This window comes from Uncinocarpus reesii, genomic scaffold, assembly GCF_000003515.1.
Source record: "Uncinocarpus reesii 1704 scaffold_2 genomic scaffold, whole genome shotgun sequence".
NCBI lineage: Eukaryota > Fungi > Ascomycota > Eurotiomycetes > Onygenales > Onygenaceae > Uncinocarpus > Uncinocarpus reesii.
The window spans coordinates 1,859,972-1,876,803 of record NW_003052499.1 but is presented as its reverse complement, the minus strand read 5'-3'; the positions used below and the strand labels follow the sequence as shown (position 1 = coordinate 1,876,803).

The window sequence follows — 16,832 nt, the reverse complement described above, 5'->3', positions numbered from 1 at the left end:
ATCGCTATCAACGTCTGCAAACTACAATTTTCAATGCGCTTGCTGGTCGCACAGTACCGAAACCCCGTTACAATACACTCTCAATACACCAGTATGGGGATTTCAGGAACAGTCCAGTTTGACTTTTTTTTGCCTTTTCTACCATTGAAGAGCCAGCAGGTCAAAAAAAAAAAAAAACGCAGTTTGATGGAATGTGGTTTCCAAGGCACAGCAATGCGGAGTTTTGCCGTCGCCGTGGCACTTCTTCGCCCCACTGGGTTAGCAACGCTGGGCTTTGTTTGATAGTCGAATTTTCCGCGCACGAGTGGTCTCATATGTATGACAACAAGCCGAGATTCCCTGGCGAGAAGAAGCTGGAGAACGTGCCTGGCGAGATGTCTTTCACCGCCTCCTTGATTGGCTGGTATTAGTATTCAATTACAGTCTCAGACCGCGATATCCGGGTTGATAAACGAGAGTCATCGTGCGTTGCATGATCTCCCGCCTGGAACGGGGTGTTGATTGGCGCGCGTTGAACGAATCGTGCCTCGGGAGATCATGGATTGTGAAGAATCGCAGGCGAGGGCGACTCATTCGTTCGCTCCTCTGGGCCGGGCGCAGAGAAAGCAGGTATTCTGCCTGGCGACTGCAGTCTGGCCTGACGGCTGCTTCCTCGGATTTGCGTGCAGCAACCAGTCTCTCTGTATGTGCTCCCTACACGGCATGTGAAGGCCAAGTTGTTGCTTCCAGAAAAGGCGGTTGAGAGCAACTGCCCGGCGCTAAGCCCGATCGGGATCCACCCGCCGAAAAGACGTTGGGGATGCCAAGCCCCGTTTGTTGGGCTGCGTGTTTGCCCTGTTTGCACTATACTGCTTATGTAATAGTGGTTATGCTCTTCATTTCTTGTGATCGTTCATCAACTGGCCGGAACGACTCGCCGTTCAGAATCTATCAACCAAGCGCCGCTCCCCGAGGTCCCATCCATGTCTAAGCTAACAGTGGTCATTCTCAAATTCGGAGTCACAAGGACCGTCTCGCCATGATTGCAGTACTCGACTTCAGACGAGATTGGCCGTCGTTGCAGGGCATGCTGGGCTTCGGGCGGATGCTCCTGGGAGACAAAGCTCTTCACCTCCACGCTGGGAAGAAGGAGATGCCCGGGCACTTGGGGGATCAGCATCAGCGAGAATCTTCGCTGTTCTCCCTCCTCTGCGCTAAAGTTCCCGCGTCGCCGGCCGCCCACAAGCCACGTATCCGGGTTGGTGATGATTTCGTACATGAACTCCAAGCTTGGCTGGGCCTCTCGCGTGGCTTTTGGGCACCACTGGCGCGTGTGGTGGAGGACTAGTTCGGCGGAGAGCGCTTCTCCCACTCCACAGTGAGGCTGCGTAGAAGAGACGTTGTGCAAGATCAGCTCTGCTCTATGGACTACTTGGATTTCCGGTATGTCTACTGGTATTATAACGCGCCGGAGGACGCTCGTCGGTGGCTTCTCCTGAAGCCGCAAGATATGATGTTCCTGCAGCTGCATGTTAGTTCTGGGTACTTGAAGGGGGGTGTATATTCTCACCTGATGCCAGGCTGCTAGCCATTTCGTGACTTCTCCTTCCAGTCCCTGGCCAAGTGTTCGAGTAACTGTCTGCCACTGGATACGTTCATAGGACAATACATCGATTTCCCGAAGCAGACCTATCTTTTCCAGAGCGTTCGCAGTCCACTGGGACCCGAATGCCGCCAAGAGATGGGGAAGGAGGAGGCAGCGGAGTTGCGGAAACGGACTGTTCTGTAAATCCATTATGAACTGCTGCTCGAGGACCGCAAGACATTCCTCGTTCAGACATGTAAAATCTACCGTCAACCGAAGCGACCGTGAGCCAGACTCTGATGCCGTTGTGTTGTTTTCGATAGGTGCGATTTTATAGACTAATGATGCCGGTTGCTTCGGGAATACATCAAATATCTCTCCTTCTAGCATGCTAGACTGGACAGAAAAAGTCCGGGAACCAGGCATTTGGCAGCCAAATATCCTCACGGGTATCATCATTGCCGGGCTTATAGTAAACCTGGAGAAGAGATTGTCGATTTTAAACACGTCTTGAACATTCACGCTCACTGGTAAAGTCGTCAGGACAGACTTCGCCATCAGATATAAAAATTTTCCTTTAGCGGGTTTCGTATTCAACTTCAAGGCGTATAACCCAACGTAGATTGGTTTCCCTCTAGCGTATAAGGTATGCTCAGCGTAGCAGCAGCAGCAGGCCCGAACTTGGAAATTTCAATCTGACTGGAGCTGGCAGCTTCGCAAAGCTGTATGGAGCCGTCTGTAACTTTTATTTCCGCAACAAGGAGCCTAAGCCCAGCCGTTGCAGGCTTCAGCCGAACAAGACCATTGCTGATCTCATTGGACCCGCTGCCCAGTTGAATTTCTATAGATCTCCGACCACTCAGATCAATGATACGCGAGTGAGAGATTTTGGCCTCGACTCCCGCCGTTCGCGGATAACAAAAGACAAACACTTCTGAATCCCCTTCGGGAGACTCTACGTTAGAAAGGCCTTTGTACGTTGGAGACAATGAGCTATCGACCCTGAAGGTATGTGCGAAGATAATATTCCCCACGTAGATTTCAATACGGTCAACCGCATATTTACTTTGAACGGTAGTCTAGAAGTCCTTATTAGAGCCGTCTCCCTTTGTGGCAAACATCATTACGGATGCACAACTTACTGAGGAACCAAGGAGTGCCTCGGTGGCTGACCCTTTTACGTCAAGCTGACTCGGTGTTTCCAGCCACAATTCATTGGTTTGGATGTCGGATGTGTCAAGTAGTCGCATTTTGACGCGGTCAACTCTGATATCTCCTATAAGTGATCTCAACGTCATCTGTAGTTGAAAACCATCTCTGTCATCGAAGTGAATGATCCGTGGATTTATTGTAGGAGTGGTAAAGAACTCTCCTAAAGGCACGATAAAATCTTTTGGGAGAGCCTGAGAGGTATCGAAAAGTTCACTGATATATTCCGTCGCCTTAGAATCCGAACGCAAGTTGAAACTTTCTCGATTTCCCGGAGTCGATCTGGCATGAATCGCCCTGGTATATTTTCCCAGCAGCTTGAACGATATGCGTACAAAATCTTCTTTCCGGCCCAATTTCTTTAAGCAACGCGCATGCATTTCTAGCATCGCCCCTTCTAAAATTTCCCAGTTGTTATTACCATAGAAGGTAGCAAGGTGATCGAAATAAGAGGCGGCCGTTCCGTAATCTTCCTGCTGGTACTTTAAAATGGCCATATCAGCCATAGCAGCCTCGGCTGATTTGATTCTATTCGCGCCAACATAATGACGGAACATATCATCAGTAAGCTTTTCGTAACAGGAATTAAAATGGGATGGCGATTTCACGGCTGCCTCCAATATCGGCGCTTCAACACCCGCTAAAAGACTCAGGGATTCTTGATCTGGAATCGAGCCGTTGTCTGAAGCGTTATCATTGCCATCTAGGGAAACCTCAGTAAAAGCCGCAGCTCCAGAAGGGTCGTCCTCATTAAACAGAAGCGATAGATCTTGCCATCGTTGCCCGCATCGCCGCTCACAGCCCGAAGCTTCTAGGACACGTCTTGCAAGGATATACAAGTCACCCCTTGCCGATGCCAGTTCGACTGCCCCAACTCTTTTTATTGCAGGACCGTCCGGTATCAAAGCGGTCAACGGCCGTCTCGCAGGGTTGGCGGTTAAGCCCACTGAAGGTGAATCAGGAGTCGTCGTCGCGCCGTGACTGGTAGGGCTGGTGACTAGAGAGCTCGACCGCTGAGGCACACTAGAGCCTGAGCTCATGGTGACTGGAGCAAGTATTGATGCATCTATTAGGTCCTTGCTGGTTTTAAGAGACACATGTGGAAGCTCTAGGGAGCCGATGGAGGTTTGGATAAGCACCTGGGACACAGCAGCGTACGACCATGAGTATACGAGATTATCAATCACTTTTGCTATAACGGCACCGTTATGTTTGTGTTCAAGTTGTGATATCCCGCTCTCCAAATCCTTGCGTAATATCCGCGAGGCAAGCGTAATGAACTCGCTTGCGCGGTCGCATATTTCGGCAATGAAAATCAAATTATGGGTCTCCTTCGATTTGATGTTTTGATTAGCCTGGCCACTCTTTTTTCCCAATGGTTGAGCTTGAGCAGCTTTCAACAGCAGCTGCATCTGTCTCGAAAATATGTAGGTGCGAAAATCGAAAACGGAAATGTTGTTAGCCACAATCATATCACGATAGGGCTTCTTGTTTGGATTAAAGGGGTATTTTGCCGGGTCCAACTCGATTGGCTCCGCAAATAGACTGTCTTCTGACGATGTTTCATCTGATGTTGGATCTTCGTCGCCACTTGCATTCGCATTACCAGGAATTGCGGCTGCCGATGAAAGAGCAGCCTTAGCGCAAGATTTCATCTCCTCACTATGCGAAAGAAGCGTCCCTCCATGCTGATCTCCTGCGCCAGACAATTGATCTCTAAGAGCGGCGTCTAGCCCAGCCGAAAGTTCATCATAGCCGATCAGCGCATCTTCATATAAACCAACGTTTTCGAATCCTAAAGCCAGTCCTTCTTTAAGTATAAAAAAGGTACAGAAATTCCAACCAGGAAGACTCCGTTGCGAATCTTTTTCTCGAATGTCGTCCTCATATTGCGCGACACGGAGATCAAAAGACGTCAAGATGCTGGACTTCAGCTTCGCAATAAGGTCTTGTAGCTGCTCAGAGGCCTCCACCGGTCGTTGTTTTGCCTCATGTTTGGGAAGTTTCAATTGAACAACACGATCAAGTGCATTTTTTGATGATCCATTGAAATCTGCCCTGAGCTTCTCAAGGATTGAAGTAGATCCGCGTCCAGGCCATTTCGCCATAGGCCCTGTTTTCTCTGGGGGTTCGACGCTTTGCGCATTGGCGTCGACGACGTGTATTATCAAGTATTCACAAGCATCGTGGTTATCTTGGGAGCCAGCAGAGCCGCTTCCATTGGCTTTGACCCACTCCCGCACCAGCTTCCTCGACGTTGTTTTGTAGGTTTCATTATCATCGCAGCGTAAGAGGTAAAGCTTCAAATAAGGCGTTCGGCGTAGACCTGGTATTTGGTGTCTACGGTGAGTGACTACACCGCCGGAGCCGTCGCTCAGTCGCTTCCGCTCCTCTGCACTCTCGGCAGGGACAAAGTCAATTTGAAGGCATCCGATGGAGCGAAGCGGCCGGGTGGGGGGCTTCCAATGGAGATTCCGTAGCTGTCGAGCGTCCAGTAATAGAGGCTGTATCGAAGGGAAGAGGCCGGAAGGGTCCGTGTATTCAACTATCACATATAAGTGAGCTTTTGTCAGTGACTTGGAGGGAATCACGGAACAAACCAGTTACGTTGCTGGAATTCGGGCGAGGGGTGACGTCCATGACAACCGGGAAAACAGAGATCTATAGTGACCATAGTAGAAACTCCCATTCCTCGGCGATTAAAACTGAATGCGCTGGACCATATATACTGAAGCTCCACGCGACATGGCGTGGTGACCGATAGTTTGATACTTTGGTTTGAAAGTCAACCGACTGCTTCTTGGCATTATGACCAAACATCAAGGTCTTTTGCAATTATTTGGCTAGTTACAGTAAAGATAAATACGCTTGGGTTCTATCAAAGGTGGAAAAAAAAGCTGAAAGGGAATCGAAAGCGAAAATACAAGGCCTCTGTCGCGATAGCATTTAAAAATCTTTTAATCACTTGAACTTGAGAACATCATATTAGTCGTTACATAGGCCCAAAACATACCAATTCACAACAAAAGGCCTTGTTCGACCCCAAGACAAAAGAAGATTTACGCTTTGAACGAGCATCCGGTATCAAAGGTCGAATAGAACCAGGAAATACGATTAAAAAGGGATAGCTTCCACATGCCCCGAAACGTAGCGGGATTTGAGGAACTGAAAGCCCTGCAAAGTGCTTTGCCAGAAACTCGGGAAAATGTTTTGCAGCATGGCAAACATGATAATAATGAAAAGAGGGATCTATAGCTTTATTAGCATCGATTTTAGCATGGAGACGGGGGTTCGGTCAATCACTCACCCAGATGAAGAATAGATTCCGGTCACTGCGAATGCGTTTCATTTTCAGGGCATGAGCCTTTCGAAGTTGCTCCTGTTGCTGTCGTGATATGGTTTTGCGCCCAATACGCACGTCGCCAAGGTCTTCCTTGAGATCTACAGTTGTAGACGAAGACGAAGGTTTCGATTGAGCCTCGAAATGTTGATCCACCGCAGCGTCAAGCGCAGCTTCCACCACCGATGATTTCTTGGTTTCTTGGCCTTCATCCGCTTTTTTGGCTGGGTACAATTCTTCATATGCAGGTGGGGATGAATTGCCCGTCAATCGATCCCAGCTATCTTTCATGATATTCGTGGACCAGGAAGTTGTCGGTCGGTGTGGAACAAGAGAGCTGATCCGCTGTATCATCGGATGCGTTTGATAATCAGGTATAGTGGGCATTGGCGGTAACGCGGGCAAATTGGGAAATGCTCGATTAACATTCTGGTGAAAGTGGTTTATTTGGGCAGCCAGTTGATTGCGCCAAGCGATCAAAGCAGCGGGAGGCGAAAACCCCCTTCCGGCCTCTGCATTCGATTCGCGTTCTACAGCGGGTAGGCCATCTGGAGGCTGAAGAGTACTGTCGCGAGATCCAGTCAAGAAATATCTCGGCGGGCTCTGAGGAAGTGCGCTTGGGCGACTTGAGGTTGATGGGTAAACCGCAGTATCTCTACCATCCGTATTCTCTTCAGAAGATTCCGCGTCCGAGGCTCCTGATGGATCCCCCACGACTTCGGCAGATTCTCCAGAGGATGATGAATCCCAGAACTCACTGAGAGAACCAGAGCTTAAACGCCGGCGCAACGATGGGGCTGATCCGACACTTCTAGACCGGTAGTGTTGTGAAGGAATAAGCACAGCCTGGTGGACCTCTAACGAAGACGCAAGGTCGGCTGGCGTAAAGTCTCGGAGATTTCGTGCTGCAACATTGGCGCCAGAAAGTCGCAAACGATGGACGATATGGGTATGTCCACTGATTGCCGCCAGGTGTAGGGGGGTGTTGCCGTTGTTGTCTTGCACATCAGGGCTAGCACCCCTCGCAAGGAGCCCAGCAACAAAGCGAGTCAAGCCTAAAGACGATGCAAGATGCAAAAGCGTCTGCCCAGCTGGAGACCGCAAATTAAATTTGGGTGCACCTGGTGTATCGTCAAGGTCCATGAATTCGAGGTAAACAAGCATTTTCGCGTCTAGCTCAGCCATGCTGCCGTTCTGCGAGGTGCTACCGTTGCCTCTTTGCTGTCCCCCTTGGAAGCCATTTTGAATATTCCATAAGGCGTTGGGGTCACCTCCCATAATTTGCTGCGCAGTGTGATATGCATCTGCAGGGTTCCTAAGCTTCTGGCCAAGGATACCCAAAGCGACGCGGTACATTTGCAATTCTCGATCATCAATGTAACGGAAGAAAGTTTGCTGCTTTGGCATAATTGTAGGCGCCTGTTGAACCTGGCCAAAGCGTGGATGTTCATGTTTAAAGACCACGGGAACAGTTCCAGGTTGCAAAGCGGGTGGTGTGAGACAATTCAAACATTTGTCTCCCCAGAAAGTCGTGGTTGTCGCTAAAGTATCTCCGAAAACAACCTCCATACCGGGGAAAAACCCACTACCTAACAAAGTAACCTCGCTACCTCCAGTGGTAGAACCTTCTGCAGGAACAAGCTTGTGAATCATCGGGGGAATCTGATGAGGTGCTTGAGGCGGTATACTCCACATCTGTGCTTGTAGAGAAGGGTTCGGGACGCTGCTAACGGCTTGCTCGAGTGGTCCCGCACGAGAGGAGCTGCCAGGAGTTCCTGGGCGACTTGGTTGGGCTGAGCTAGGAGCAGAGATAAGCGACTGCTGAGCGATGTTTTCAACACTCTGAGGTCTATCCCGGGGACTAAAGAACGCTGAATCCGAAGCATTCGGCGTTGGCGGACCATTTCCAAACTGGGTTACCATAGAAGGCGCATTGGCCTGCGAAGACGACCCGGAAGCACCCAGCTTGGATTTCTGAGGCGTTGCATTCGAAGAACCATCCACTTTAGTCATAGTGAGTCCACTGGGGATTTTCCCGGTACCATTTTGCTTCCTGCGCTTCGCCAAGGGACCTGGCAAATCCCTCGAGGGGGCTTGTCTCAAAAGACCACGAGTAGCGACAGCACCGTTAGTAACTAGGCCTTGTGAAGGGTTAAATGGCCCAGGAGTCAGAGGGTACTGCTGATTGCGTAGAGCTTGCAAATCTGTGGCAGAATGAGATAATTTAAATGGTGCTTGGTGAATAAACTGTTTTCCCATATCAACAGGCCCGCTCGCCTTCCCATTTGAGGATTGACTGTCTGTGGGAGCAGAATTTGGTAATGCCTGGTTTGATGGCGTATGGGTTTTGTGGTCATCAGTGATCATTATAGAGTTAGTCATTTCTTGAGCAATGACTTTACCCAGATAATCCTTGATGGTAAAAATTACCCTAGCTTCGGTGTTAGTAATGTTTAGACCCTCTAGGGGATGCAACTTACTGAAATCCCATTTTTTCTCCCTGATGCCGACAATAACAAGCGATTCGCATTGGTAGCTCGACTTGCATCGACCCAAGAGGAGGCGGAGGAGTCGACGCCTCGGCGCCGCTAGACGAAGTTATCCTTGGAGGATCAACCCAATCTTTCATTTCAGTTGTATTAAACACGATTACTCGTTTGTCCTCATCCTTCTGAAACAATTCATCTTCCTCCGGTTTCCTCTGCTTCTTCCGCGAGGCCCTCTTCCGCTCTCGCTGGATGCAACCTGCGCAAATTTTCACTTCACCACCTTTTAGTGGGCTCTCATCTTCATCCTGGTGGTCTTCTGCGTCGTCCTCCTTTCCGGGTGACTGGACAGGTATTTTTTCACCACGTGCTCTAGCAAATGCTTTTTCCTGCTTCTTCTTATCTTGCATGGCACTCGTGCAGACAACGCTAACATACAACTCAAAAATATCAGGAGAGGGTGGCATATCAGGTTTGGCAAAAAATTTCGGTTTTGATATTGTGTATGTGGGAAGTCGTAATCGTTTTACTCCAGGGGGCATAGGATACATGGTCAGTTTGATGGGTATCTGCGTTTCGACCCGGGACTTCAGTGCAGTTGGATGAACGATGAGGCGTGGGCGGACATAGCCTTCAAAACCAAAGGCCGGGTGAAACATGGCATTTGCATCGCTCATGGGGAAGACTAGCGACGGATGATAACCGGAGGCCTCGAAAGGAGATGCGTACGATTTGAAATTGAGACTTGGCGATAAGGTAGTATGCAATGGTGAAGGGCCATTCATGCTGATACTTCCGAGTGCTCCCTCTAATTCGGATGGAGAAGAGACGCCATTCCAGTATTTGAAGCTATCTATAGGCCTAGGGAAGGTGGCATAAGGGTCATTAGGTCGGTGAAAAGCGAACGGAGATGAACCCTGTGCAGGAAGCTACAACACGTTAGCACAATTGGTTTGAAGGCGAGAGATAGATACTAGCTTACGGATGCATTTCGATCGTTTGATATTTCAGTTGGGGTTGGAGGAAGCGCTTCTTTTGGTTGTTCAGGTTTCCTTTTCTCTGCGGAGGCACCAGCTGCTAAAGGGCTAGGACTGCTAGCAGCACTTTCAAAGTCAAACGCAGAATCCATCGCTTTATTGCTCATCTCAATATCCGACTCTGTAATATATTCTTGTTTGACCGATAGGGAGCCACCACATTGTGTGCCAAAGCTTCCATTGGCAACTGTGAAGTCCTGAGAGTTTGGCCAGGTGGACGGCAGAAACTGGTCCGTCCCGATGCTCCCAGGACTGAAAGCCTCCGAAGGGTTTGACAGTAAAGAAGTATTCCGCGCATGCCCGATAGGCGAATTTGCTAGCGATCCATTACTCGAATCTTCGGGGGATTCTGATCGAGTATTGGGCGGTGACAATGTGGCTTGAGTGACAGCTGGAGGTACGTTCACAGACCCCTTCGATGTTAAATCGGAGAAGCACGACAGGGCGTCAGACATCTGCGCAGCGCTGGATGGGCGAAGGAAGAGGTCCTCGAAATCATGGCTATCATGGGAGGCCGAGGCTTCCAAAACCGAAGGGTCGAAACAGCGGACATCGTCATCGTCCGGATTGCCCATGTCACTGTCAACGATAAATGGCTCGTAACTCGAAGTAGGGCGGTCTGGCGGTCGCATGACCTTTTCTAACCAGCTGGGCTGGATGAATGGAGTTGAGAATAAAGCACAACCGTCGCGGTATAAAGTCGGTGGAGGTTGAAGCCGGGTTCAAGAGAGCTATCGACCAAGACGAACAGGCAAATTCGATAAAACCGGAGGGGAAAACGTAATCAACGGTATCCTCTTTCTGACCAGCAGCCACGACGCAAGCGAGACAAAGATGAATCGAAGAGAATTGAGGTTTATTTCGATATTTCGGATTGTCGGGGATCGAGTCTTGGAGCCCACGCTGCGGCCCAGGCCGCGGTGGTAAAAAGCGTCAGCGATGCCACTAGTAATCAGGGAGACTCGGACATGCGGGATCTATCGAGGCTCCAAGGAACGATGGTCGTGGCAGGGCGGAAAGGGCAGCAGGCGGCTCAGTCAAAATAAATCGTGTCATTCAAGCGTGTTACTGGGAAATGGGAGGCCTGAATTCAACGCAAACGACGCTAACCCGAATGGGAATCACCGCTGCGCCTCCAGGCTTCGCGAGTCCAGCCTTTTAGTCTCCAAGTCAACGTGTCCAGGGAAACATTTGCTATCAGTATTTGCAAGAGGATTGATATGGAGTGATGAATTTATGAAAGCTTCTGTGACCCTCTATGAATAACTAAATAGTTAGTTATATCTCGCTCTGTGGCCTTTTCTTGTTAGTTAACTATACGAACATCGCATCCATGGAGCATACATCCCTTACTCCCGACTACTGACGCATGTCTCCCCCGACAACTACCTGTCTTTACGGAAGAGCCGAGAGTCTCAAAGTATGCACACCGGAGTATCCGTTTTTATCTACATTCACGAAGCTCTTTTGCTCAGTCTTCCGACATCCCCGTTGATTGGAAAAGAGACAGCTCGAAATCTGCAAACCTCCTTCTGCACAACATGAAAATTTATATACGCACAGATTAGTCAAGTGCTTGATTTGATGGTCGCTAGAAGTGCTCGATTCCTCGATTCTTTTAGACTTGAAAAGCACGCTGTGCTAGATAATTACCGGGCTTTGGGGCTCACACCCCCAAGTATCACCTGTTTCACGTTCTCATTTGATTTTACGATTATGGTCTTTTATCCCTAAAAAGAATTGATGAAATATTCTGCCTCTAAGACGGGAGCTTACTTCCTTTTACTGGATTTCTCATTTTGAAGTATGATATTGTTTTTGTTGAATGTTTGAGAATTGATACACGTTTTTCCCCTGGGTTGCTCTATCTAGCGACTGATCTGTCCAGAAACCACTTCATGCCTGCAATGATCCTGAGAAGGGCCGTTTTGGTTTGAATGGGATATGACCTGACGTCGAGATACCCTCCGGCATTAAGCAGGTCCCCAGTGGGTCATCGCATAGAGCACAAGATCGGTCATGAGCTTCCCTCCCGCAGAAACGTCATGATAGTCTTCCGTGTCGGTGATGAGACAACCTCCAACCCGCTCACTGCAATCCTTCTCTGCTCCGCTGCATACGCCCACGATGGTAGCCTGCCCGTCAATATAGCCCCACATTGGCCCTCCCGACCAACCGGCTGATGCGAATGTGTGGGATTCGAGCTCCACACCAAGGTCTCCATGATATTCGATCTCAAAAAGGTTAATACTAGGAATAAACATCTGCGCTTGGCCATGAAAAGAATCTATCGGATAACCGCTGCTGGACCACGATCGACTCATATAAACCGATTCATCGTTCCACCATCGCGTCCCCATCCAGCCGAGCTTCTCTCCAAGCGGTTGGCACAGGTGACAAACGACATAATCGATCCCGGTCACGTTAAACGTATTCTTCACACCGCGACAGCGTGAAATGAAAGACGCGCCGAAAGGCTCGGTCGCGTTTCCAAACCCCGGCGCGAACTGCATCCAACTACCATCGCTATATCCCCACGGAAAGCAGTGACTCGCTGTAAGTACAAGGTCCTTTCCCACCAGGGTTCCTGTGCACCAACCGCCTTTGTCGCCTTTGAAGCGTTTGAAGGATACGCGACCGATGGTGTTCCATGGGTAGGTTCTCAAGCTCAAAATTTGGTCCCGATCGGTGCCGCTATGATACTCCGGAGGGCGGTAGGCAGAATCACTCCCATGCAGTCCGGTCTGCGCAGGTGAAGAAGCGGAATGCCAGCGCAACAAGTCCGGATTATAAGCGGGTGTCCCTCCCGAACTCGCGTCGTTGATCGCCGCAAGATTCCAAAAAGGGCCTTGATATCCTGCAGGGTCATCAAAATACAACTGCTCCGCCTCTAAGATAGGTTTAGATTTCCGGCAGGATGGCCTAGAGACTTTTGGCTTCGTCAGAGGAACCGCGCCGGCTAAGAGAATATAGGGCCCGGTCAAAAGAGTGATAATCCGTAAAGGATGCATTTGTAAACGATAAATGCTAACATACAAGCCCGCTAGAATAGGGCGACGTGACTTGCAAACCACCGAGGCCCTTCATGTCTCTATAGCGAACGAGGACAGCAGAGCACTGAACACAATTCATCAAGACTACGATCAGATCCTTCTTCCCCATTGAGAGGTTGTTCTTTCCGCGCGCTCCCCATGCTTCATCAGTCGTTCTGTCTTCCTGTTCAAGAGTAACTAGCTATACCATGCATTTCGAATCACAGCTTTGTATCTCTGCGGTAGGAAACATCTCCCGCCAGGGGAGCTAACACGCTCCCGATGGGCTTGGTGAAACGGCACACTTAGACATTTGAGTAGGAAAAAAGATCAAACAATGTTAGCAACGGCCTAAATCTTTGATAATCCCTCTCACGTTCGATATATATCTGTATTTGCTGGCGATATGAAATTCTGGGTTTTGTTGCCCCGCATTGGGATAATCTCAAATGCGAGTCACTGGGAACCCCCGCAGCTGTGAACAAATGTCGCTGGGAGCTTGAGCTCGACAGACAAACACCGCTTGTTCCCTCGAACTCCTTAAATTTTGGACCGCCGCTCCTGGACGGAGCTATTCTTCAATATGTTCAAGAAAAAGCCAGCAGTGAGCGCCCCACCCCGCGGGCCGCCACTACAGTTAAGGTGATTTATTACTGAACAGATGCTCACAGATTAAAACACTCGCTCCTCTCCGCTCATCGGACCGACGTAAGATTGCCGATCAGATTATACAGCAGTATAAGTTACAGCTCCCTGAGGCTCCCTGCTTAACAACCGAAAACGGAGATTCGACGACACAAACAACCCCGACCACCGCAACCATCCGCAATGCCCTCCTCCCAGAGAACACCCAATCGGGACGTTTTACTACAACGGTGGGCCCAGATCTTCAGCCAGTTCAAGGAACAATCTATGTAGGAACACATCCTGAAGGAGAGGAAAGAGTTTTGTGGGTTAGACTCGAACAGGGCCCTGGCACCGATGGCCGCATCTACCCCACGGTTTATACGCTATGGAGCAATCCCAGGCTCATTCCGTTGCTACATACACAATCTCTGGTGATGGATAAGCTGTATAACGGTGCCGACCTCATGATACCAGGTTTAACAAACGGACCGCCATTTCCTGAAGGGGCGACTAAAAATGCAGTCGTTGCGGTGGCCGATATAGCGAAGCCAAGCGTGCCAACGTTTGTGGGTGTATGCGAAGTTGACGTTTCTAGCCTTGGTCAGGTACAGGGACTAAAAGGTCATGCTGTTAAGGGTATACAATGGCACGGGGATGAATTATGGAGCTGGAGCTCAACGGGGAGTCCCGGTCAATCTGCACCGGAGAGCCTCAGCGGTTGGCTCAGTACCCCTGGGGATTTGGACCAAGCTGTGAATGAGTTGAAATTGGAAGATAACGGCGAGGATGAGATTGGCCAGGGTGAAGCGAGTGACGATGCCGCATTGAACGTTGAAGAGACAGATGCACCGGAAGAGCCACAAAAGGAGCCGACAACCAAAGGTAAGAGGCCACTAATGATTGTTCAAAGGGATTATCGAGTAGCGACCAAGGCTAATATTTTCCACAGAGATTGACGAGGCGTTCTTCAGGGCGTTTCTGTATGCGATTCACCAACAGAAGGAGAAGAACCCGAGTGAACAGAATCACGGGCTGTCTTTTCCTATTCAGCCGTCGTTTGTGATTTCTAACCTGATAACCCCGTTTTTACCGGTATATACCCCACAGCAAGCTCAGTTTTATCAAATTAAAAAGACCTCATGGAAGAATGTCAAGAAATTCGTCAAGTATCTTGACAAGGAGAGATTGGTCAAGTCAAAAGATCGAAGCGGAGGAGAAACGATAATCCTGGATGTTGATTTTAATGACAGAAGGGTAGATATGTTTGAACCATACAAGCTTCCGCGAAAGGCTGGATCAGAGAGCAAACCGTCCTCAAAAGCACCCGCAAATGCACAGCTAGGGGAGTCTTTCAATGTCAAGACCATTTACCGGCCAAGCGGCAAACTTACGCCAGACTTGTTCCCGCCTCTTGCAAACACCGATATCAACAATTACTATTCGGCGTCTGATGTGTCAAAACGCCTAAACGACTACCTCTCATCGCAGCAGCCATCCATTATTTCTCCTTCGAATCCCCGCATTATCCACCTAAACCCATTCATCAGCAACAAAATCCTGTCTTCCAACTCCCAAGCCGACCTGGCCATTTTGACACGTGGCACAGTGATGCGGGACGCATTGCTCAAGAGACTGCTTGACGACCCATCCCTTTGCGCACCATATCACGCAATCCTGAAGCCGGGTCAGATTCTGAGGGATGTAAAACCCAAGGCCGGGGCTCTTCCTAAAGCGTCCGTGCTGATTGAGCGCCGAACTGGCTCAAAGGTTGTAACGCGGCTGACGGGGCTGGAGACATTTGGCGTATCTCCTCAGGTGCTGGGTGATGAGCTGCAAAAGAAGTGTGCAAGTAGCACAAGCGTGAGTCAAGCAGTTGGAGCAGTTAAAGGGTTAATGGAGGTACTGGTTCAGGGTGACCATCGCCGAACAGTGGAGAAAGTCCTTGGTGATAGAGGGATCAAACCGCAGTGGATTGATGTGGTTGACAAAACACAGAAGAAAGGAGGTGGTGGAAGGTGATTGACTAGAAAAATTGATAGGAAGATACTACTCAAGATCTAGTTGGGTAGCATTCTTTTGAGCTTAAACAAAGAGGATAGGGAGGATGAACCGCCATGCTGAATACCTGGAGGTGAGCCCAATGTATTCCGTAGCCGTGTGCGGAATAGTATTCTATCATTTGAGACCGAGAAATGCAAAAACTGCAAAAACTGCAAGTATCTTATGGAGTAGGTCTCCGGCTGCTCATGTTCAGAGAACTTCAAGCTAGGGTTATCTTGAGAGTTCAAATGGAGGCAATTCAATTCTAGGTGAAATCTAGGGAAACATTTAGAATTCTGGGGGCGAATCACACTTCAGTGCAATGCCATTAGCACTAAACCTTTATAGCAAAAGGACAAGTGCCACTGAGAGTGTTTGCAATGGGGGATTATGACTTTTCAGATTTCATCTTCCATACGCGCAATAAAAGATGAAAAGAAAAGAAAAGAAAACAAGATGGAAGTTGTAGTACAATGCAAAAGGACCCTGCATCAACAGTGTTATTGAGTGGATGGCACCAATGCCAGGCTGGATTTCAAAATTCTACAAGAAGCAGGGACTGATGATAATCAACAACTTCAGCTCGAGAAGCTCCATCGTGATACAGAATCTGTCTTGTACCGCACTTGTTATTCAAAACCAGTGCTTAATAAGAAAGGTTGAGATATTGGGGTCTGATCTCAAGAAGGGGGTTCGGGGGCGGTTTCTGGCTGCTTCTTCAGAGGAAGCTGGAACCCAACAAGGCGACTTGTACAACAATTGACATTGTCTCAACGGGAACCTGTTGTTTATTGCATGTCCAAGCGGTGACAGCGTACTCTGTGCGGACCGGTACCACAATGTTTGACAGGAAAATGGAATTGTTTCATAAGTCAACAGTCCGTGGAGATCCTGGAGGACGCGCTGGGAAGGATAAGTCTGTGAGAATAAAGGAAACTCTTGTTGCTTTTGCCAATATGGATATGGATTGGAAGGCAAAGCGAGGTTTGAGCCTCAGGACGAGAGGAGAGCATTTTCTCATGATGATTCGGAAGAGACTTTTTGTGATGGTGAATAAGGGAGGACTGATGTCAGTGGCCTCTGAGTTGTGGCTGGACCAAGAGCGACAGGAAGTTTGGGATGCCTATTCATAGAGACTTTCTGCATTGTTGGTTGAAACCTGGGGAAGATCCAAAGTTGCCGGAAATGGGTTGGATCATTCTGGAGAATCTGTGTTTGTTGGAGCTGCCATCCGGTTTGTCGGATGACTCTTGGGCAGATTTGTGGGAAGAAGTGCATTGTGCAGTATTATCTGAAGCGCCTGATGGCACTTGATGGCCTGAATTAATGGAAGAGACAGACTGAAATCCCCTTTGCAGAGTCGATACCGTTTGTTACCCGGCCTGGAGAAGAAGGTTGCTGGGGCCAAACCTAAATCCCAGCCAGTGGGTTTAGCTCATCAACCCCAGCCAATAGAAGGGCAGGGTTCTGTTTCGCGTGCTCTTGGAACGGCCTGGC

The 16,832-nt window shown here is 49.2% G+C and overlaps 4 protein-coding genes across 4 annotated transcripts; 1 reads left to right on the top strand and 3 right to left on the bottom strand.

Annotated features, from left to right (window-relative positions):
- Window positions 1–895: 895 nt before the first annotated feature.
- On the bottom strand, window positions 896–5,413 carry UREG_03613 (uncharacterized protein; the record flags this gene model as incomplete). Its single annotated transcript, XM_002544050.1, has 5 exons — window positions 896–1,498; window positions 1,550–2,091; window positions 2,265–2,643; window positions 2,707–5,318; window positions 5,374–5,413. 5 exons carry the CDS (start codon window positions 5,411–5,413, stop codon window positions 896–898), a joined length of 4,176 nt encoding a protein of 1,391 aa, XP_002544096.1.
- A 609-nt stretch (window positions 5,414–6,022) lies between these two features.
- Window positions 6,023–10,211, bottom strand: UREG_03612 (uncharacterized protein; the record flags this gene model as incomplete). Its single annotated transcript, XM_002544049.1, has 4 exons — window positions 6,023–6,028; window positions 6,081–8,544; window positions 8,594–9,516; window positions 9,582–10,211. The coding sequence occupies 4 exons, from the start codon at window positions 10,209–10,211 to the stop codon at window positions 6,023–6,025; spliced, it is 4,023 nt and encodes a 1,340-aa protein (XP_002544095.1).
- A 1,398-nt stretch (window positions 10,212–11,609) lies between these two features.
- UREG_03611 (uncharacterized protein) lies at window positions 11,610–12,647 on the bottom strand (the record flags this gene model as incomplete). Its single annotated transcript, XM_002544048.1, has 1 exon — window positions 11,610–12,647. One exon carries the CDS (start codon window positions 12,645–12,647, stop codon window positions 11,610–11,612), a length of 1,038 nt encoding a protein of 345 aa, XP_002544094.1.
- Window positions 12,648–13,251: 604 nt separating this feature from the next.
- On the top strand, window positions 13,252–15,314 carry UREG_03610 (uncharacterized protein; the record flags this gene model as incomplete). The annotated part of the gene is made up of 3 exons (XM_002544047.1): window positions 13,252–13,272; window positions 13,340–14,177; window positions 14,245–15,314. The coding sequence occupies 3 exons, from the start codon at window positions 13,252–13,254 to the stop codon at window positions 15,312–15,314; spliced, it is 1,929 nt and encodes a 642-aa protein (XP_002544093.1).
- Window positions 15,315–16,832: the final 1,518 nt, after the last annotated feature.